At 45.4% G+C, this 22,748-nt stretch overlaps 1 protein-coding gene across 6 annotated transcripts in view; it reads left to right on the forward strand.

Moving 5' to 3' along the window:
* Positions 1-22,748, forward strand: part of Cacnb4 (calcium voltage-gated channel auxiliary subunit beta 4) — a 252,035-nt gene that overhangs the window by 189,729 nt on the left and 39,558 nt on the right. For 5 of the 6 annotated variants that reach the window (XM_057755680.1, XM_057755681.1, XM_057755684.1 and 2 more), the window contains 3 exons: positions 15,487-15,606; positions 18,516-18,638; positions 21,801-21,931. In XM_057755680.1, the coding sequence (XP_057611663.1) occupies positions 15,487-15,606; positions 18,516-18,638; positions 21,801-21,931 (374 nt within the window). Of the gene's footprint in view, positions 1-15,486; positions 15,607-18,515; positions 18,639-21,800; positions 21,932-22,748 lie in introns of those variants that run through there. The other variant, XM_057755685.1, reaches the window with a different exon arrangement.

Below are 22,748 nucleotides of genomic sequence, written 5' to 3' on the forward strand. Positions count from 1 at the left end.
CTGCACGACCTTGGACATAGTAAGTAGCGTCTCTCTAAGCCTTGTTTACTTCAAAGCAGATAAAACATTCCACTCCCAAGTTTTGGCTAAATTAGATAGCATCTGTAAAGTGCTGCCTTATTTCAATCGAAGCTTCATTTCCTGGTTCCTGGAAATGTTAAACTAGGTTAAACTAGGGATGAGTCCTTTTTCATTGGCATAATGGGGGCAAACACAGAGAACACAGAACAGCAGATAGGACAGAAGAACAGGGTTTGCTGTGTGCTGCTCCCTTGTGAGCCGACACAGGAAGAGCCATTGCCTGGGGACACCTTGGGCTTGAGTCCTCCAAATGTCAGATGGCGTTGGTGACTGCTGATGGCATGAGTGGGCATGGCAAAGTACCGTGGAGGGCTCACCATGCTGCAAGAAGTTCTGTGACTTGGAATATATGGCCCGTGACGTGACGCTGCCTTCTTCCATGGAAGAAACTAGGAGTAGAGGGGTCAGTTACCTGGAGGGGCATTTGGTCGCCAGATGGTGTGTGTGAAAGGGATCCACCACACCCTCAGGCATGCCAAACTACTATCTTCTAGACATTGTCTTTTTAGATTTTACTTATTGTTACTTTGTGTGGGCATTTGTCTGAATCTGTGAAGCACATGTGTGTAGTGCCCATGAAGGTCATAGGAGGGCATCAGGACCCCTGGGATTGATTGGAATTAGAGACAGTTTTGAGCTGCCAGGTGGAAGGTGGGAATTGAACCTGAGTCCTCTAGAAGAGCGGTGTCCTGTTAGGGTTTCTGTTGCTGTGAAGAGACATCATGACCACAGCAACTCTTATGAATAAATAGCACGTTGGTGAGAACACATTGACGTCCTTGCATAGTTTTCTTTCAGGACACATTCCTGTCCCCATATATATATATGATAAGTCAGCCTTGATGAAGAAGTGACGTCTTTCCCACCGCTTCCATGCCGTCATGTTATTTTACTGCATGAGTGAGATTACTGTCTGAAAGCAGACCTGCTGTGTATCAACCATAGGATCTCTGTGATTGTTTCGATCACAGACCGCCATAATGAACTCAGCTTCTCAGTCTTTCTGTCTTTTCTCCAGTCCCGGAATTGGGTATACCCTTTTCTCAAAACCAGAATGAGCGTGCTAGTGATCTGAGCAGAGGAGGCGAGCTTCCTGGGCACAAAAATGCAGAGTGAAGAAGAAGCAGAAGTTAGGAACAAAAGGAGGCTGGTCTTTCCAGAATCCTTTTTCTTGTAAAGGTTTAGTCACGGAGGACTTGCTTACCATGCCAGCTACAAATGGCTGTTTGGGGATTTGGTATTCATTGCGCAGAAGCTGGATAAGGAAACTTGGTTTCCACCTGGTGCCCGGGAGCCTCACATGGATGACTCTGGTTTGGTCTGCTCTCTTGGATCTTGGACAAGCATTCGGTCCAAACCAGTGACCTACATATTTTATTTTACATTTTGAGATGGAATCTCACTGTGTTGCCCAGACTGGCCTAGAATCTATGGGAGCAAGAGATCCTCCTGCCTCAGGCTCCTGAATAGCTGGATTTATAGGTACATGTGGCATACCTGTAAATGTCATTTAACAGCCCTTGTACATAGTATTGCAATAAATATTTATATTTATCCATCTACAAATGTGACTCCGAGATACCCTCTTCTCTAGGGTAAATTTTCTTCAAGTAGACTGTCTCAGTTGTTTTTGCCTAATTACCTCTAAATTATTCTAGTTCACACTCTTACCAACGTATGTAAGTGCTGGGATTTGAGAGTTATCAAAGGCTTGGGGGCTGGGGAGATCAAGTGTATATGTGTGTGCGGTGTGTGTGTGTGTTCATATGTGTATGGGCACTCATGCATGTAAGTACATGGATACATGTGTGTTTTCCTATGGAGGCAGAGGTTGAAGTCTGTGTCTTCCTTGATCATTTTCTTTTATTTTCTGATATAAGGTCTCTTCCTGAGCCTGGTTCTCACTGTTTCAGCCAGTCTAGCTAGCCAGCTTGCTTGGGGAACCCCTTGTCTCTGCCTCCAGGGCACTGGGGTTCCAGGGGGGCCACCGCACCTGCCAGGCTGCAGGTATGGGATCCATACTCCAATACTCATACTGGCAAAGCGAGTGTTTATCCACTGGACCTTTTATCAAATGGTTGGATTTTGTTAATCTAATAGATGAAAATATTACCACATCTTAATTCTATTTCTTAGAAAAGAGGCTAGTTTTTGTTTTTTTTTTTTTGTTTTTTTTAAAGACAAGATCTCATTCTGTAGCCCAGCCTGTGGGGAGTAAAGAGGTGAGCTGTTCATCTTTTTGTCTTACTATGTCAGAGCTCACGTAATATGAAGGCAATCAAAGCTTAGGTTGATTATGTGACAATTTTTTCTTTTTGTTATTTTAATTTTGATTACTATATTTTCCAAGATAAGTATTTAATCTTTAATAATCAGATTTATCAATCCCTTTCAAGAGTTCTTTTAACTTAGGCATTTCATTTAAATATTTTAGGCGTGTGTGTGTTGCCTTTAATACTTTCTAAGATTGTGTTGAATGGTCCAGGCTAGCCTCAGACTTGAAATCCTCCTGCCCCCATCTCACGCATGCTGGGATTGCAGGTGTGTTGCTACTATAACTTAAGGTGCATGAGAAGCGAAGTTGGTGTCGCTCCTATTTTCTTTGGCGCTATCGAGGGAACTTTCCCGGCACCTGTTACTTCCCAGTCCCTCTTTCCTCTGATTTAATACACTTGCTGTGATGCTCGCAGACAGGGACTGATTTGTGGATTCTGAGCTGCTCCCTCACTCCCCACCAGAGCCAATCAATTTGTTCCCATGATTTCAGCATGTGGTTTAATACAGCTTTTTCCTTCCTTCTTCTAATATTTTTTGTCTGAGCAACTTCTGAGTGTTTTTACAGCTAGCTTTCACATCATCTGTTAAACACGGGATTCCCACCAGTCTTTCCCACACAGTGTCTGGCAGCATGTGGAAGCAGGGTGTAGACCCCTTCCCCCTGGGGTGGAGGTTGGACAGTATTGGGTCCTCCGTAAAAGTTCTCTCCCGCCCTTGGAGCCACCTCCTTCGTTCTTCCACACACTAGCAATTATACTGTAAGGGGCAACTTTGGGCTAGGAACTCTGAAGACCATCAAACCCAGGACACCACCCCAGCCTGGGATAAGGCTCCAGTCTGTTCCCATTTATCTTCAGCCTCCTCAGGGCTGAGTTGGAAGAGGCGGGAGGCGCCAGAGATAAAATCCAGGGCCTTGTGATCGCCAACCACACACCATCCACAGAGCTACACAGTCTGGGCCCCTGCCCTTCTATTCTTCATGAAATACACTGTTAGCTCCCACGTGTGCCTTTTCCCTCTAGGAACTTTGCTCAGTGGAAAGCCATTCCGGGGCGCTGTCTAAGGGTGGCATGGGTGAGGCAAGTCCCTTCTCCCCCTTCCTCTCTTGTCAAGCGGGTGTGTTGTTTCTTGCTTTATCGGACAGAGGAAGAGTCTTGCTCTTTGAAGGCACAAGTGATTGCCCTAAGGTGAAGCTTACATGTTGTTACTGTGTCTCTAGTCTGACCGGCAAGAAACTAGAAGAAGGTTTGGTGGGGTACTCTGTGGACCACTCTGGGGGAAAATGGGAAAAGGGACCACCCACATTCCAGAAGACCAGAGAAGGCCATGTTTCTAAGAATCAAGAGATGCCTGAACTGCAGGCAGCATGCCTTGTGGAGGCAGTGGGGCAAAATTTCCTCCTTGATGGTGCAGCTGAAGCTCCCATTAGTGGAGCTCGAAATGCTGCGTTGTCTGGAGAGCTCAGGCTGAAGCTAACGTCTCTAGGAGCCAGCACTGGAATCAGCCAGGGACATAGCCCAGATACTCACCTGTGTCCCCTGCACTGTCACAAGCTGTCAGAGTTGACCAAGCTGCTCAGCGTGTGACTGCTGATGAGTAGTTAGCATGGCGGACTGACGTGTTGCTTCTTCCAGTAGATTCTCTTTCCTTCCCCAGCCCAGCCTGGCCCCTCATTCTCATTATTGCTATAGTGATAAAGTACTTGTTGAATTCACAGAGCCTTTCAACTTTATTTCTCAGTTCCATGGAGGGTTTTTTCTGTACTTGGACTAATTGGTTGAGCAACACACACACACACACACACACACACACACACACACATTAATGACTAAATATTGAAACCTTTCTTGTCTATGTACAGCAACTTCTTGTGTTTTGTTGTTGTTGTTCTTCTTCTTTCCCAAATTTTTATGCTGTTGGTTCAGTCTGTCTCCAGCTTTGCCCTGAAACTATATTGTTTTTCCCTCTTTGAGTTGTGGAGCCAATAACAAGAGGAAGCCAACTGAGCTGTAAAAGAGACATTGATTCTTGGCCAAGAATAGAAATGTGAAATAATCTTCTCAAATCAACTTTTCAACCCCTGTGGATCATGAAATTATAGCTAGAGATGAAAAGAAATGAGGGCGTGAATGGTTTGTTGTCGACTTGATGAGGTTTAGGATCACCATGGCAACAAACCTTTGGGCATGTGTCTGAGGAAGTTTCTAGATTGGGATAAGGGAGATGGGAAGCAACACCTTCAATACAGGTGGTACCATTCATAGGTTATGGTCCCTGCTGTGATCCCCTACTAAATAAAAAGGAGAAATTGGCCTGAGCTGTAGCAACCACTTCTCTGTGCTCCGTAATATACTGTGTGCAGCTGCCGCACTCTCCTGCCACCCTGCCCTCCCCACCGCCATGGACTGCACGCCCAAACTGTGAACTGGAATAAACCTTTCTCTCTTTAAATGGCTTCTGCCGGGTTATTTTGTCACAGCAGTGGGAAAAGTAGCTAATCCAGAGGGGTAAGGTGGGCTAACAGGTGGGGCACTAGTCATGTCCCTTGTGGGAATAGGTGGATGGGGGACTAATGCCACATATGGGAATAGGGAGATGGGGGGTTAAGTTCTCTGTATTTTATTTCTTTTGTGATTCTTTCAAGTGGCTTCCATGACAACTGTCAGCTGTCATAGATAGAACTGGAGGGTTTTCGCTCAACACACAGATGGAATTATAACAAAGTCAGAAGTCATCTGATAGCCACTCTGGCAGCCATTTTTAGAAGGAGTCAGCTTTGTTCAGCGCACCTGAAGAGGCACCTTTGACCTATAAGCGTCTAGACACCTAATTGAAGTAGGATAGATGTTCATCTTGATTATCTAGGCTGGATTTGGGGAAACAAGGCCAGTGTAAAAGCACCTGCTGCCTGGTTGAACCTGCAAACCTGCTGGTTCACATCTCAGCCTCTCCTTTCCCAGAATGCCTAAGAGGCCACTTAGGGTACCATCACCCTTACATCTGACTTGACCAGCATCGCTCTTTTTGGACCTGTGTAGTCAGTGCAGATTATTGGGTTTGCTCCATTGATGGGCCTCTTCAAACTGGCAATCCAAAGAAATATCCTCTGAAATCAAGGCAGTTACAACCATCACCGAACTAGGTAGACAGACCTTATTAACTGATTATTTTTTTCCTTTTAAATAAATTGTGTACAACTACAATTAAAGGATTTACTACTTCCTGTTTTGCAGCAGAAAATTAAGACAAAGATTGTACTTTACTTATTTCTAGAGTGTGTATTGATATCAAATCCTTACTTAATTTAATGATGTGTCAGGGTGTGTGCGGTGTGAACTCTGTGAGGAAGTTATCACTTGGATAAAAATGGAAACCAGCTAACTAGAGCAGGACACACCTGGAATCCCAGCCCTCGGGAGAGCGTCAGGGGTTACGGTTTGAAGACATTGGACAACATATCAAAGTCTTGGGCTACATAGAAAGAGTTTGTCTCTCTCCCCAAACATGCCTGTAGTCACAGGAGCAGGCTGAAGCAGGAAAACTGTGAGTTCCAGGCCACTTTGGGCAACATAGTAGTGAGAACATGCCAGAAAAAAGGGTAGGGTGGAGACGGAGCTCATAGTGGGAGCCCTTCCCAGCATGCCCATGGCCCTGGGCTTTGTTGCAGCCTTACAGGACATGGTACTTTCATGGTTATGTTAGATTCATCTGCTGATGTCTAAAATGCCAAGTTGTCATTAAAATAGAGATGAATGAAATTCACAATTTGAAATTTTGGCATTCTACCAAGGCTGTGGAACAAAGAAGAGATGGTGGGACGGTATGTGCCTTACCACAAAGTCCTGCCGTACCAGGCATGGGACTCAAACAGAGTTAGGGTCCTGACGAGCTTGATACCCTAGCAAGGATCCATGGACATGATTCGGGAAGAAGATCATAGAGAAAAAAGAACGTCAGCAAGAAAGAGAGGGAGGCAGCCTACAAAGATAGAGGTTACCGAAAACCTTTTATGTATTTTGTCTTAGAGTGGTTCAGTCACTCACCTAGCCTGAGAAATTTAGGGAATTCATAGGGAAAAGGCAGTGTTCTTTCTGCAGCATGGAAAAGGACATTGTGGAGTTACTACAAGCTCAGTGGAGAGATACAGACTCAAGTGCATGTCCTGTGACCATCCGAATAGTACAAAAACCACTGGGAATACGCCACTATTTTTTTCTTTTTAAGTTGAAAGTGAACTTGTCTGATGTCAGGAAAGTGACCTTTTGAGTGTCTCTATTGCTGGCCACAACGCAACAGCCATCAGTCACATGCGGAAAAGTTTAACACAGGGACCCAAGCAGTACCGGTTGAATGACTGGTATCCATGAATTGACTGGTTAGTGGATACTCAGGACTGAAGAACTAGGAATCCCTATCGGCAACAATAGCAAGACTCTGTTCTGCTATCATTGCATTTTACAGCCAAGCGTTTTTAGATTATCCCGCCTTTTTGCCTTAATCTGGTGTAATATATGTTAGCTAGATCCAGCTACTAAAACTGCCCGTAAAGCGGACGGCTTATTTCCATGTTAGAAGGATTAATGAGTAAGAGGTTCCTGTGCCTGGAGAAGGGAGGGGAAGGGACTGAAAACGGATGGACACGGGCTCGTTTTGAAGTGGTAGAAATGTTCTCACAGTATGTAGAGTGGGATGAAACTGCGGCTTGTAAGCTCATTACTTCATTGGGATATCTGGATCTGGGGCTGGTGAGATGACTCGTCTGGTTAAACACTCATCTTGTAAGCCCGATGACCAGGAGTTCGATCCCCAAATCCCATGTAAAGGTGGGAGAGAGGAGGCAACACCACAGAGCTGTCCTCTAACCTCCACTCATGTGCCATGGCCTGCATGTACCCCCTCCCACCTCTCTCTCTCTCTTTCACATGTGCACGCGCACACACACACACACACACAGAGAGAGAGAGAGAGAGAGAGAGAGAGAGAGAGAGAGAGAGAAATTTAAATTAAATGGTTTAAATGCATTTTATGGTATTTAAATTACACTTCAATACAGTTGTTTTGTGTATATTCATGTTCGTGTGTGTGTATGTTTGGTGTGTGGAGTGCACATAGACATGAAGGTTGCTGTTGGGTTGACTTTGTTTATGCCTCTCCCTATTATTTTTTGTTTTTTTTTTTTTTTTTTTTTGGTTTTTCGAGACAAGGTTTCTCTGTGGTTTTGGAGCCTGTCCTGGAACTAGCTCTTGTAGACCAGGCTGGTCTCGAACTCACAGAGATCCTCCTGCCTCTGCCTCCCGAGTGCTGGGATTAAAGGCGTGCGCCACCACCGCCCGGCTCCCTATTATTTTTTAAAGACAAGGTCTTTCACTGAACCTGGAGCTCACCAATTTGCTAGGATGGCTCCGGGAATGCCTCATCTCTAACCCTCAGCGCTGGAATAGCAGAAGTGTGAACAGCTGAGCACACCTGTTTCTAGGGGTCTGAACTCGGGTCCTCATGTTTGAACGGCAAATATTTTATTGTCTGAGACATCTGCTAATACCCTAACACTATTTAAAAAGTGGAGGAGGGATGGCGGAGAGGGCAGGAAGAGGGAGAGGTGATGGAAGAAATGATATATCCTAGAACTCCGGGACAACCAAAAAATTTTACTGTTGAAAAGTTGCCAGACCTGAAATTAAAGGAGTCAAAGATTAACTGTTCCATTTCCTGAATATTCCCCGGGGTGATAAAAAAAAAAAAAATATGATGTTCTATCTCAAGTCAAACAGTAGGAGGCTCTGACTTACATGCCATTATCTGTGCTGCAAAGGAAGGAAATGGACTCCGAAGCTTCCAACAATTGCCAAAGCCACAGCCAACAAAGCAGGATGATGTAAACTCAGTACCCTGGCACCAGAGCCCACGGCAGCTCACCTACCTACCCTGCATACCCTCTCAGAGAAGGAGAAACCTTTCTGCTGGCAGACTGTCTACATCACTCTCCTTCTCCTGGGAATAACCCTTACACATGCAGAGTACTCATTTGAAATGTAGGTCACTCCTCATCCATTTATAAAATAATTTCCCAATGTTTCTACTGACTTTTTGTGTTCTGTACTCAGAAAGGTTCTGGAAAGGAGTGAAGCCAGAAAATTCCTTACAATGTGGAACATGAAGAGAATTTGGTCCTCATGAGAATAGAAAGGCTTGTGTCTTTCCACTGATGTCCATGAAGATATAAATTTATTTCTTCATTTCTTATTCTTTTTTATTCTGAGATGGGATCTTGCTTTGTTGCCTAAACTGGGTTGGAACTCCTAGGCTCAAGTGATCCTCCTGCCTCAGGCTCCCACGTGCTGGGATGACAGACACACACTATATGCTTTTTTTTTTTTTTTTTTTTTTTTTTTTTTTTTTTTTTGGTTTTTCGAGACAGGGTTTCTCTGTGGTTTTGGAGCCTGTCCTGGAACTAGCTCTTGTAGACCAGGCTGGACTTGAACTCACAGAGATTCGCCTGCCTCTGCCTCCCGAGTGCTGGGATTAAAGGCGTGCGCCACCAAAGGACGTATGCTTTTATGATGCTTTGAATGGCTTTGCATCTGGTTGGTTCCTTGGAGGCACTAGAGCGGTGGTTCTCAACCTTCCTAATGCTGCGACCCTTTAATACAGTTTCATGTGTTGTGGTGATCCCCAATCATAAAATTGTTTCCACTGCTACTTCACAACCGTAATTTTGCTACTGTTTTAAAAGTCATAATATAAATATCTGATATGCACAGTATGTAATATGAGACCCCTGTGAAAGGGCCATTCAAACCCTCTAAAGGGGTTGCGACCCACAGGTTGAGAACCACCACTATAAGGCGCCATCTACAGTGGTGTCTGCTTAAGAACCTTCAAGGGATAGTCATTTTGATGCTTCCTGACATCTTAAAATACCACAAGAACTGCTACATAGGATATTAAATTTGCTCTCTCCATCCACCAGGGCTGGCACATGTCTACATCGGCTTTAAAAAAAAAAAAAGAGTTAAGACAATCATTTTTCAACCCGTTTACACATGTAAAATCGCTCATTTGGCATGCGGTCTTATATTAGACCACTTGATGAATTACACAGATCACTTCTTACTCGTTTTATAAAACACTTTTCCGGAATTTATTTTTGTGGGGCCAAGGTCTCAGAGTGAAGATCAAACGGGCCTGGAACTTGCTATGTCATTCAGGCTGGCCTCAAGTTGTCCCCTTTCCTACCTCAGCCTTTTGAGTGGTGGGATCCCAGGTGTGTGTCACCATGCGGCAGGGGTGAATAATGTATATACATCTTCAGCCTGTCCTGTAGTATCGCCTGCAATTTCCTTTTTTGCTATTTTTCTTATTAATGAAATAGTCAGATCTCTGAGTGATCCCTTTCCCATCCCAGTCTGGCCGGTCCTGCTGAAGCTCCCGGCCATTTTTAAACTGTTTTCAAGGTCAGCCCAGGCAACTCGTTCCCAGCCTCTCTGTGCTGCTTGACCCTTTGCTCTCTCAAGTGAGTGTGTAGATCCATCCCTTTTTCCTCCCTCTTAGGACATGTTTATACTCTCCTTCGACCAGTTGAAATAAAATTTAAAAAGAAATTTAAAAAGAAAAGGAGAGTCAGTACCCAGACAACCGAGCATGCCCCACAGCCAAATCTAGGCATTTAGTGTTGGTTTCTGTTGTTTCTCTGGCTTTGAAAGACAGCCCTGATAGTTTTCCTAGCCAGAGAAATGTGACCCTGGACTAAAGCCAGAATGCCCCCGGTGATGAAACAGGTGTTGGAGGTGGATGTCAGAGTGCTCTCTGGGTTACCGTGTTCTCACCAACTAGAAGTAAACAGAAACCTCCACCGATTTGGCAATATAGAACTTACTAACATTCTGGGATGTTTCTAATCTTGTTCACATTTGGAAATGTAAGCAGGAGTCTCTGAATTACTTTTTTATGCTCAGAAATGACCGAATGCCATGTTTTAAGAGACATGAAGGAAGTTTCAGGACAGAAGCATCTCCCGGGGATGAGGGAGGATTGTTTTCACCTCTGACCAGGGAGCAGCCTGCTAACCTCTCCACTGCACACTCTAGCCTTCTCCATCACATAAGCACCGAGCACACAGGGTACATCCTTCAAGGGTACACTTAGAGTAGCCTGTGGACCACAAGGCCTTAGGATGGGCCACCCCTCCTCAGCTCTACTGCAGCAAAGGCTTAGCTAAGGCTGATTACAAAGTGTCTTCATTTATTGGTGTTTGAGAAGTGGTTTTCTCTCTTTTTCTCTTCCTCAGTCGGGATTTTATGAAGGTGTACCTAAATTTGGAAAGATGTGTTAGAGGGAACTCCGCTTTGAAGGATTTCAAGGTAGCCCTCTTTTTAGACAATGGCTGAAAGGCACCCTGCTTTTTATCCGTTTTGTGGCTCCCTATTCCTTCGCCCAACAGATTTTTCACTGAGGAATTTAATTATAATTTGGTTAACAAATGCATTTCCTCTATGAAGGGCACTTTGAAAAGTACTGGGTAAGCACGTATATTTGGACATACTACATTTATCATAGAGCGTTTGCTGTGGAATAAATACAATAAGAAAAATGGCCACATTTTACACAAGCTATTTTACATGTTTGTGAGTTGAAAAGATTGTTATATTTTAATTCTTTTTTAAAATCAGCATGGACCTGGGCCAGCAGTCGTAAATGGAAACAAGAAAGCTACTTTATTGTGTTCTCACTATGTGGTGGGTCTTGTAGCATTTTAACATCACTAATATATTTAGTATAGCTAAACGTCGGCTTTGAACCTGCTACGTCTATTGTCGAATGAAGTTTCAGGCATCTAGCCTCACACCCTTGTGATAGCGAGCACTCAGGGAGGACTCTTTCTGCATTTTATACCATGAAATAGATAATATGTCCTCTTCTAGAGGAGGAGACTGGTTCAAAGTCATCTGGTGACTAGGAAGTTCAATGTGGAGGCTGGAGGTAGAACCAGGACTCACTTGACTCTCTAAAAGAACCTCTACCTGTAATGAGGCTTTCTTTGTACCACCAATCCCCAAATGACATGGAGACTTATGACTAATTATGAATGTTTGACCTTTAGCTTAGGCTTGTTATACTTATTATCCTAACTCATATAACTTAATTAACCTGTGGTTTTTAAACCTACATTCTGCCACATGACTGTTTACCTTTCCCCAGTACAGCATGCCCCACCCGCTCTGAGTCTGCTGGCAAAATCTGAGCACCTAGATTCCTCCCAGTTTCTCTCTCTGCCTGGAAGTCCTGCCTATCCTCTCCTGCCTAGCTATTGGCTGTTCAACTTTTTATTAAACCAATCAGAAGACGCCTTAGACAGAGATACATCTTTACACTGTACAAAAAGATTTTCTCACAACATTTCCCCCTTTTTGTCTAAATAAAAAGAAAGGGTTTAACTCTAACACAACAAATCTATATAAAATAAGAACAATTGTCAGGTAAAATTACATTTACAATGTTCAGTCCATTTGTATTTGGCAATTTTGAAGAAAATATTCTGTTATCTATCCTATCTTGGTGAGTACAAACTTTTGTACCTAATTCACTTTCTATTAAAATTTGTATTACGATCCTAAAAATATCTTTTTAGACCTCAAAATATTTTCTTAGGTAAAGAACTTATGCTTTTATGTCTCTCAACATTATACACTTCACATCTGTTTTGTATGCTTCTTTTTTTGGAATTTGGTAATAAAGAAAATGGTATAACTACCTAGTCTTCAACCCTATCACAGACCTGAAAAGGTTAAAATATTACCTGAGCAAACAGTAAGTGCAGAGCTAATAACATTCCAAACTATAAAAATGACAGAGACAGCTGACTGCCTGGACAGTCACCCGAGGATCCTCTGCAATGTTGGGGTATCCATTTTTGGCCTCCAGGCCTAGAATATTTGGCAGACATTTCTGTGAAGGACTGACCTACCTTGTCTTGGCAAAGTTCAGCAGTTGCCTTTTTTGTGTCCTACTTGTCCAGTTTGGACAGGATACTGTCAGCAGTCAAGGCAAAGGGCAGTTTCTTTCCCAGCAGCTAACTTTGTACAACCTCTCCCCCAACACAACACACTTCCTGACTTCCATTCTGAAGCCAAGCCATCCCTAAAGTCTCTAGGCTGGCTTAATTCAGCAATGCCTTCCACAATCCAGTGTCTCTCAGCAGCTGCTGTTCTTTGTTCATTAGCATCCAAACATTTCAAAATTAACAAAGCCCCATATAAGGTCCAAACTCCCTGTGTTACAGTATTTTCCACCCTTACATGGCTTATATATATATTTTTTTATATTACTTTAGTCTGCAATCTTCTGTGACTATGTAAGCCAAACCTTGAACTGCTAAGCAGTGGCTAGGCCCTGTGCCATGTGGTTCTGCTTAGCACATGGGCTGCTGGCTGGCTCTGCCCTCTTCAGGTCTGTGCAAGCACAGCCTCATGCCTGCAGTTCCCTGCCGGGAGCTGGTCTATTTGCATTGGCCCTCCTAGGCATTACCACCTAATCTCCCACCACCAAGTATTGTGCAACACGTTGCTCATAAACACCATTCATGTGCTTCGCTGTCAGTGCCTGTGTATGCCACAAGCACTGAGCCTACTCGGGTCTTTTGTTCTTTCAGCTTTTTCTGGTCCTATGAGGACCAGATGACATGCCATGTGTTGGGTGCCATTTGTAGCGAGCTTTTGTGTTGGCCACCAGCTCACAACACAGGGACTAATTATTAGTTATGACAGCTTGGCCTTTAGCTTAGGCTTGTCCCACCCAGCTCTTATAACTCAAATTTAACCATTTATATTAATCTATGTTCAATCATGTGGCATTACCTCTCTTCCATCTTGCACCTCCTATTCTATGTCTCCTGGCATCTCCTATGTGCCTAGATTCCCCCTCCTTTTCCTTTTTTCCCCAGAAATCTCATCCATACCTCCTGCCTAGCTATTGGTCATTCAACTTTTTATTACACCAATCACAGCAGTACATCTTCACACAGTGTACAAGTATCCCACATAATCTGGCAATAAGTCATGTGCTGGGATTTCCCAAAGCATTAGAATGATGCCCTTTGCTGAGAAGCAAGCTGCCCCTGTAGGCAGGCTGAAAACTCATATAGCTGTCTCTAGGTTTTGAAGAATGTCTCAGGGGACTAGTGGCCAACTGTGACATTTCCTTCTTTGAAATTTTTTTTTTTTTTTGTTATTTTGTGGGAAGGACTCATACTACTGTGTGTATACAGAGGTATACAGAGGTCAGAGGACAACTTGCTGGAGTTGTTTCTCTTTTCCTCCATGTGGGTTCTATCCAACTAGGACTGCCAGACTTGGCAGCAAGTGCCTTATCCATTGAACCATCCCACCTACCCAATTTACCATTTTTTAAAGCTCTCTCTCTCTCTCTCTCTCTCTCTCTCTCTCTCTCTCTCTCTCTCTCTCTCTCGTGTGTGTGTGTGTGTGTGTGTGTGCATGTGTGTGAATGTGTATGTGGGGGCAGGGTGGGTCACGACTAACTGACTATGACCAAAAATAGAACCCAGAGCCTTGCACATGTTAGGCAAAGACTTTCCTACTGAGCTATAATCCCAGCCCCTTATTTTACTTCTTATTTGGAGACAGGGTCTTACTAAATTGTTCAAGCTGGCCTTGAGTGCAGGGTGTAGCCCAGGCAGGCCTCAGCCCCCCGAGTCGCTGTGTTACACACCAGTGACAGTAGCTTGACTCTTGTCTTTTATTTTGTTTTTTTTATGTGTGCAGTAGTTAACAAATTGTCCACCGAGTGACTAGATCTATGGTTTTTAAGACTGAGTGCGTTTTATCAAACATGCCAAGCAACTAACCAGTCTCTCAGTGCCTCTCCTGTGCAAATGTTGTCATACATGCAAATACCAGCTTCTGATGCCATCTTAATGTGAATAGGAGGTTGATGTTCCTTTTAGAGCTAAAAGTAAGCCTTCAGAGTTGGGTTGTGGGGGATTTTGGATGTTGTTTTTGGGTGGGTAGTTTGTTTATTTATTTATTTTTTGCACAGGGAAGTGTATAACTTTTAAATCAGATGCTCCAGTTTTCATTTGCCCTTCTAGCATGGGCACTGAGTAGCCTTGAGCATTCCCCAGTCCTTTGGGGATATCAAGCAGGCTGGGTGACACTGCTGACCAGTCAGCACTCTGGGTATGGACTTCAGTTGTGGATATCCGTGTTCTCATTCTCAAGATATTTTCTGTTCGGTGTGCACATTAATGCCACAAATGGGTTGCTGTAGAACAATATTTGACGTTTTGATGATAAAAGAGTACAGTGGTCTTGGCGCTGAAACTAGAGTATCGCTTTCCTTATGTAACATGGCTGCGTTAAAATCTAGACAATTTGATGATGCCAAGACACAGGGAAGATGTAGTTTCCTGTGGCACTTAGCTGCATGTGCAAGAGAGGGAATTTCAGCCATGAGCAATATACAGATGGCACCAAACAAGAATAAGGGCAGAATACCACGTTGTTCTCATTGCAGCTTCCTTCCTAGTCCCAATCTAGTCGCAGTATTTCCCTTCACAACATTGCTACGAGACCACGATTCATAAAAACTCAGAGACAGAAAGTGGGGTTCAACCTGAAAGTCAGAAAAGCAAAACAGCCAGCCATTGGCTCTTACCTCGACCTCAGTCCGAAATGGCGATCTTGCCTCCAGGAATCTCAGAATGAGACTGTGTCTGAGAGCTATCTCCTCCCATCTTATATTCCTCTCTAGAGCTGGGATTAAAGGTGTGCACCTCTGGAATTAAAGGCATGCATCGCCTGGTTTCTAGAACAATAGTGTGGCTACTGGGATTAAAGGTGTGTGTCATCACTGCTTGGTCTGTGAGGCTGACCAGTGGGCTCTTTCTTTCTCTGATCCTTAGGCAAGCTTCATGTATTAAAATGCAAACAAAATGCCACTACATGGTTACCTTCCACGTAAGGCAGATACTTGGCTACATCTGCAGTAAGGCTGTGTGTGGGCACTGAATTCCGTGCCCGTGGAAGAACTCACTCACCCAGGATTCCGTTACAACCGTGCTAACGTAAGAAGCTACACTTTACCTCACGTAAGCCTTCTGTGCTCTTCCCCCAGGGTTCAGCAGATTCCTATACAAGCAGGCCGTCGGATTCCGATGTCTCTTTGGAAGAGGATCGGGAAGCGATTCGGCAAGAGAGAGAACAGCAAGCAGCTATCCAGCTTGAGAGAGCAAAGGTGACTCCCCTCACCCCCCAATTCCCTTTCTTTTGTTGAAAACTGGCATATTGCTCAACCCCTGTGCTCAGCATCCTACCTCACATCTGCCTTAGGGTTTCTGATAAATTCTGACCATACACCACGTGGGAGGAAAGGGTTCATCAGCTGACAACTCCCTGAGGGAAATCAGCAGGACCTCAGGCAGGGCAGGAACCTGGATGCAGGAACTGAAATGGGAGCGGTGGAGAAATTCCGCTTACTGGCTTGCTCTCTGTGGCCTGCTTAGCCTACTTTCTGACACCCACCAGGACCACCTGCCTGTGGTATGAGACTTCCGGCAATGGGCGGAGCCCTTCTACATCAATCATTAGTCAGGAAAATGCTCCACAGGCTTTGCCTACAGGCTAATTTGGTGGGAGCATTTTTACAAATGACACCCCTCCCCTCTTTTCAAGTGACTCTAGCTTCTGTCAAGTTGCTATAAAACTAAACAGCGTGGTGTTGTCTCTGGAGAACTTGTTTTCCAGCCATCCTGATAAGGGTTCAGATTGCAAGGTTCTCTGAGTGTGTTCCCTCACAGAGGTTAGTGGCAATTGCAGGGGGCCATTTCCTGTGAACCTTTGCCTTTTTCTGTTTGACTTACTGGTAATTCTCGGTCATTTCCCAACTTGGCAGTGTGGCAATATCAAACTCACCTCACCCAGTACTGGCAGCAAGCCATCTGAGCTGCCAGCCGGAATTCTCTGTCTTTGACCCCTCCCTGTCACTCCCTCGACTTTGTTATACACCGAACAGGCACGGGTGGGCTATAGATCATTTCACGGCTTCCTCTAGTCTTTGAATTCTAGATTTCAGATTCCCATCTCAGTATAAAGTCCAGAACGTTACTTTGTTTGCTTGCTTGTTTGAGAAGGGGGTCCACTACATTGCCCACTCTGGTCTTGAACTTGGGGACTTAATGCATGGCCTTCCGCCATGCACCATCAGACCTGGTTTAGAACTCTGAATAAGTCAAATAAGAGCAGCAAAGATGAGCGACAGAAGCTTCAGATCCTCCTCTTCCAGCCGACACACAGGGTGCACCAGGAAACCAATTGCATGATGGAGTTTTAGGACCAGATGAGGTAGAAGACTTCTCCTGTCCTACCTGTCTCTCTAACTCATTTTTTGAAAGGACAGACCCTTTTTCAAGTTAATTTTATGCACAATCACAACATAGAAGACAGTATTCATGGCTAGCATGTCCTCTTACTCCCACGGTCAGCTCCTACGCTATGGCAGGCACCTTTCTGAATTTTAGACTCAAACCCAAATAAAGTTAATTTCCTTCTTTGTTTATTTTATGATGAAATCTTTTAGAGATCGAAGCAAGAGAAGAATGAGATAGGTGAATGAGGCATCGGCTTCCACGCTCTCTGTGTCTGTGCTGGCGGCTTCCACACTCTGTCTGTGCCGTCTGTGTGCTCTGATAGTAGGGCATCTGCATAGTGCCCGAGAGGGAGCTAAAGCCGGTCTGATGTGGGTCCTACCTCAACTGTTGACATTCCCAGTGCAAATAGATAAGTTACAGCACAGCTGCCCAGAAGCTCGGAGACCGTGTATCTCACACGTTGCCAGTTCTCGTTTTGAAAAAACCCTTCACCACCTGTTTCGTTACTGTGGGATCACCTCGGTAAGCGGTGGTGGCAGGACCATAGCCTAGGCTTGTGACTGGCTTAGCCCCCACAGACTGCACTGCTCAGGAGCACGTTGCCAACAGGAGTTTATATACAAGCTTTAAAACTGTTAGGCTGGGCGGTGGTGGCACATGCCTTTAATCCCAGCACTCGGGAGGCAGAGGCAGGCGGATCTCTGTGAGTTCGAGGCCAGCCTGGTCTACAAGAGCTAGTTCCAGGACAGGAACCAAAAAGCTACAGAGAAACCCTGTCTCGAAAAATCCAAAATAAATAAATAAATAAATAAATAAATAAATAAATAAATAAATAAATCCAACTGTTAGAAACTAGGTGATATGACGGGTGAAGAGCCTGCTTGTTAGGTTAACTCTCACTGGCCCCTGGGCCTGGCAAGACAAGAGATTCAGCTACAAAAGATCTATGGTTTTTAGATCTGAGTCTCTTTAAAAAAAAAAAAATCTTGTTTTCTACCCCTCCTCAAGTTTTTAATACCCAGAATACATTTCCTAGTATGTGTAGACCTGTTCCTGTGTGTGCGTGTATGTGTGTGTGTGTGTGTACCTATGAGTGTGCACATGCATGTTTATGTGCATGTGTGTGCAGGTCAGAGGTTAATGTGTTTTCCTAACCACTCTCCAGCTTAATATTTGAGACAGGACTCTTACTGAACGTGGAGCTCACCATCTGGCTAGACTGGCTGGCTAACCCCAGGGATCCTCTGGTCCCTGCCTCTCTAGCGCTGAGATTAAAGATGCGCACCCTTGCACCCAGCTTTGTCACAGATGCTGGGGATCTGAATTCAGTACCCTGTTCTTGTGCAGGAAGCACTTCATCCACTGAGCTGACTTCCTAGCATTCCCCGTCCCCCAGTGTGCATGTCCCGTATCTCAGTTGGGACAGTCTCTGTTACTGTTTAAATAAATAGTTGGTAAGAGCGGAAAACAAAGCAGACAGCCCCCACCCCTGTCCCTCTGTCCCTTGTCCTTTAGGAAATAGTTCTTTATTGGGGAGGTTGGAAAATGCTACAGAAGAATGGAAATGGCTGGGCTGTGAGGAATGAGTCATTCCCAGAGTCATCGCTGCAGATTTCTGGATGTGGCCCGCGACTATAAAACCCAGCAGAGATCCCTCTTTGGAAAGTGATTCCCTCATTGCCTGGAACCATCGCTCATCCTGCGACATGTTTCAATATGACAGATGCTCCTCTCTCCTCCTCTCTCCTCCCTCCTCCTTCCGCACTGCTGCCTCCAGTCCAAACCTGTAGCATTTGCCGTGAAAACGAACGTGAGCTACTGCGGTGCCCTGGATGAGGATGTGCCCGTTCCCAGCACAGCCATCTCCTTTGACGCCAAGGACTTTCTTCACATCAAAGAGGTAAATGTAGGACACACTGCACCCCTTCATCTGCCAAAGAGCTACGGCTGGGCATCGGCATGAGCCAAACACACAGGAAAGGAGACCCAAGGAGCTGCCAGTGTGGGGCTTCAGTTAATGCCCTGGGCCTCTCCATCCTATCATCTCCCTGAGATTTAGAAGCTGAGATCATCGCCTGCATTGCCACACACTTCCAACATGCGGGCTTGCTCAGCATTTGAAATGATGCAGTGGATTTTAGGTTTTGCATCTCTCTCTCTCTCTCTCTCTCTCTCTCTCTCTCTCTCTCTCTCTCTCTCTCTCTCTGTCTGGTATGCTACACTGAAGGTGCACCCGAGGGACTACAGACCCATGGATCTATGGTCGTAACTTAGGGAAGCGTGAGTTTTGTAGCATAGCAGAGTATCTAGGAGGGCCTTTTTACAGAGGGGTATTACCATGATAGACACTGTGAACTGTGGTCTTGACATTGTCGAAGTTAAGAAAGGGACAGAGAACTCTAGGAAACAGTGACCAGTGTAAGGGGGACTTGGGACCGCACATATAGAAAGGTATGACAATGAAATCATAACACCAGAAGCTTAAGTTTGTGGTCAGCCTAGGTACAGTGGAGTTCTGTTTGGTACCCAGCATTGTGCTCTGTGCTGGAGGATGAGACAGCGATGCTATGGGCGAGGAACTCTGAGTCGAGAGGCAGGGTGGATAGTATTGACGATTTCTGGATGGAAGGTTAAATTCTACTATTTTTTCTTTTAAAAAAAAATGGACAGGTGTCCTGGACGTTCACAGAGAGGGAGGGCAGCGTCAGTATGGAGGAAGAGTCCGAATTGGGCACAGAGTGGCATCAGGGAAGGGACATCCTGCAGCGCCGCAGAATGGCCAGAGGGCAGTAGTGAAAGAGCAGAGTCTAGGTCAGCGATTCAAGAAACATCGCTTTTCTATCGGCCGTGCTGGGGGTGGAATTCAGGCCTTCTGCACACTGGGCAAACGCTACAGCTGAGCTCTTATCTCCCATCCAAAGGGCCTGATTTTGAAAGGAGCATCTTGAGCCAGAGCAAGGAGACTGGTCTTGCAAGTGGGCTGGAAAGTAATTTGGGATAAATCAGACATGTGACCACCCTTGTATGGGGAGTGGGAGCTGTGATGGGCAAAGGAGAATTGGGGGGTCTAATGTGGGGGGGGTCGCCCTCCACTGTGTATAGTGGAGAGTGAGGGGGCAGAAATAAAGGAGGGAGGTCAGCTTCTCAAAGTCTCTTGGAATTACAGGATATAGCGTCAGCCTCTAGATTCAGCTTTTGAAACAGAGATGGCAGAAAAGATGTTGCAGCAATCGACAAGAGGAAGGACTCAGCCTGCTACAGGAGCCCTTCCTTTGTGTGTGGCCCCTTCGAGCTTCTCGGAGAATTCTTTGATGTGTCTTGCTGATAGCTTTTGGGTCTGTGAGCTGTTGAGCAAGGGATTTTCCTTCCGTCTGGCAGCTCCTATTTCATCCACAGCGTAGTTACTGATCTGGTCATCGTGTGTGGCTCAGAGCCTCTTGTTTTCAAATCTTGCAGGTCAAATAAAAAAACAACATGGAATGAGAACCTGCTAATCACTTTAGGGAAAGCAAAACAGGCAAGATTGGAACCGTGCTAAGGGGGCCTTTCCAGAAAAGCTGGCTCAACCCCTGGGATGCTAGTCACATGGAAGGGCACGCTTCTGTAGCAGGCTGAGTCCTTCCTCTTGTGCTGTCTCTCAGGAAGCAGTGTATGTTCTGTTTTCTCAGTAATATAAAGGGTTAAAAGTCAAGAAAAGCCATGGTTGTGCCTGTTCCGAAACCAAACAGGGAGGGCTGAAGCTGGTGACTTTGCACAGCGCCTGGCTCCCCAGTGGCCAGAGAACTGTCACTTGCATTGAGTCAGAAGCTCAGTGTTCTTCATCTGTTTCCTAGAACCACAGTAAACCCTTTTGGGAAGTCGCATTAGCATCTTAGGCAGCCCTTCAGGTCACTGGGGTCCCACTTAACAAATTAATGTCCCGGTGGGCTGACTTAATTTCAGGAAATAACTGAAACCCCAGGAAACCCTGACTCATGGTCTGTGTTGTCCCCGCCACAGTAAAGTGTACGCACCAAAAGAGTCCAAAAGGGCCCGCTTGCCTTTTCCTAATTACAAAACAAACAGACTTGTTATTTCAGGTGTGTTATCCTGAGTTAAAGACAGGAAACTAAGACCCAGATTGTTCGAGGTGTTCTATCACATCAACTCGTGTTCCCTTCAGCTCCTTCTCTTGATTGGCACAAAGCCTGGCTTCTTTCTGCAGGAGCTCTGTGCAGAAAGGGCTGAGTCCTGCCATGTCACTTGCGTTTGAATATGAGATTGGTACTTAGAACTATTCAAGTTACTCAGAATTTCGTGCTGTGATGATTCAACCCACCTTTCACTCTGCCTTGTCATAGTGTCGGCGTTAGAGTTATGTAAATTCCATTTTCCTCTGAGCTAAGAACGCCTCCTAGAGTTGGTATGTGTAGTATAACACACACACACACACACACACCACACATCATACACACACACCATACACACACACACACACCACATACACACATACACCACACCACACACACACCACACACCACACACACACACACACACACACACACACGGAAAAGAGTTTCTTATCAATACTGATAAAGATCACGGAGGGACCTTTGTACTCTTTTCTGGGAGGTTTAAACAACAGGATTTCTATCTATTTTCTAGAAATTACAGTAGGAACATTTCCTTGAGGCCCCAGCAGACCAATAACTAACAACCTAGTTTTGCTGGTCCCCTGAGTAAGACCACGCTGACACTTAGAGTGAACTGCAGCCATGCTCTCGAGTGTTTGCGACTATTCTCACAGTAGGGCAGCAGAATCCGTGAGTTGCGGCAGAGACCGTATGTACCAGCTGGGCCATTGCAAATAAAAGCCCTGAAGAATCCTCCTTTAGTCTGTGGGCTGAAAACACTGCCCACAAAATGCAAAAGCAGGGTGTTGGTTGCCTCTGCACTGTATGTACAATGTGGCATTGCAGACCAGACGAATAGCATTGGAGGCCTCGGCTTCCCTGGAATTAGCTGCTGAAATGTGAGGATAACTGAGTTACTATTGATAGCAGCTTTCCTCTCTGCATTCCAGAAATACAACAACGATTGGTGGATAGGAAGGCTGGTCAAAGAGGGCTGCGAGATTGGCTTCATCCCAAGTCCGCTGCGGCTGGAGAATATACGCATTCAGCAAGAGCAGAAAAGGGGCCGATTTCATGGCGGGTAACATCTGTCTTCTCCATGAGCCGGCCTTCCCTCCCTCCCTCCCTCCCTCCCTCCCTCCCTCCCTCCCTCCCTCCCTCCCTCCCTCCCTCCTTTCCTCCTCCCTTTTTTTTCTCCCTCCCTCCCTCTCTCTATCCCTCCCCCCTCTCTTTCCCTCCTTCTTTCCCTCTTTTCCTCCCTCCCTCCCTCCTCCCTTTTTTTCCCTTCCTCCTTCCCACCCTCGTTCATTCCCTCCTTCCTTCCCTCCCTCTCACTCTCTCTCTCCCTCCGTCTTTCTTCTCCCCCTTTCTTCTTCCTTGCTTCTTTTTTGTGTGTGGGGAAATCGGGTAATATTTTCAAGTTTCTCATTAAAAACTGGCTGAAGCAGTTTGTTCTTTTATCTCGCCCTCTGTTTTTCACTGGCTTTTCTGTTATCTCAGAAATGTGTTCTTCGAGACTCTCTGTCTTCAGCCCAATGAAAACGTGCTGCACACAGGCTCTCCTTGAGGAGGACACAAACGTTTGGGGTTTAACTATTTCCACTGTGTTCTGAATCCCAGCAACTCAGAAATCCACATAAACTCCACAGTCGAAGCTGCTTCCTGTGGGCTCAGCAAACCCATTTCTGAACCCCAGTTTTCTTCTTCTGGGAGGGTTACCCGGGGCCTCACTTCTCAGGACAGCTCAGGTAGCAACTGACATGACCGAGAGTTGTGGTTTTGTTTGGTTCCCTGTCAAAACCTCTGTCCAGTGGGCCCAGAAGGTGAAGGTGTGTGGAAAGTCCTAGGGACACTTTTCTCTGCTTGGCTTCCTGTGCCATCTTCTTCGGCTGACATCG

This window comes from Chionomys nivalis, chromosome 22 (genome assembly GCF_950005125.1).
Source record: "Chionomys nivalis chromosome 22, mChiNiv1.1, whole genome shotgun sequence".
Classification (NCBI taxonomy): Eukaryota; Metazoa; Chordata; class Mammalia; order Rodentia; family Cricetidae; genus Chionomys; species Chionomys nivalis.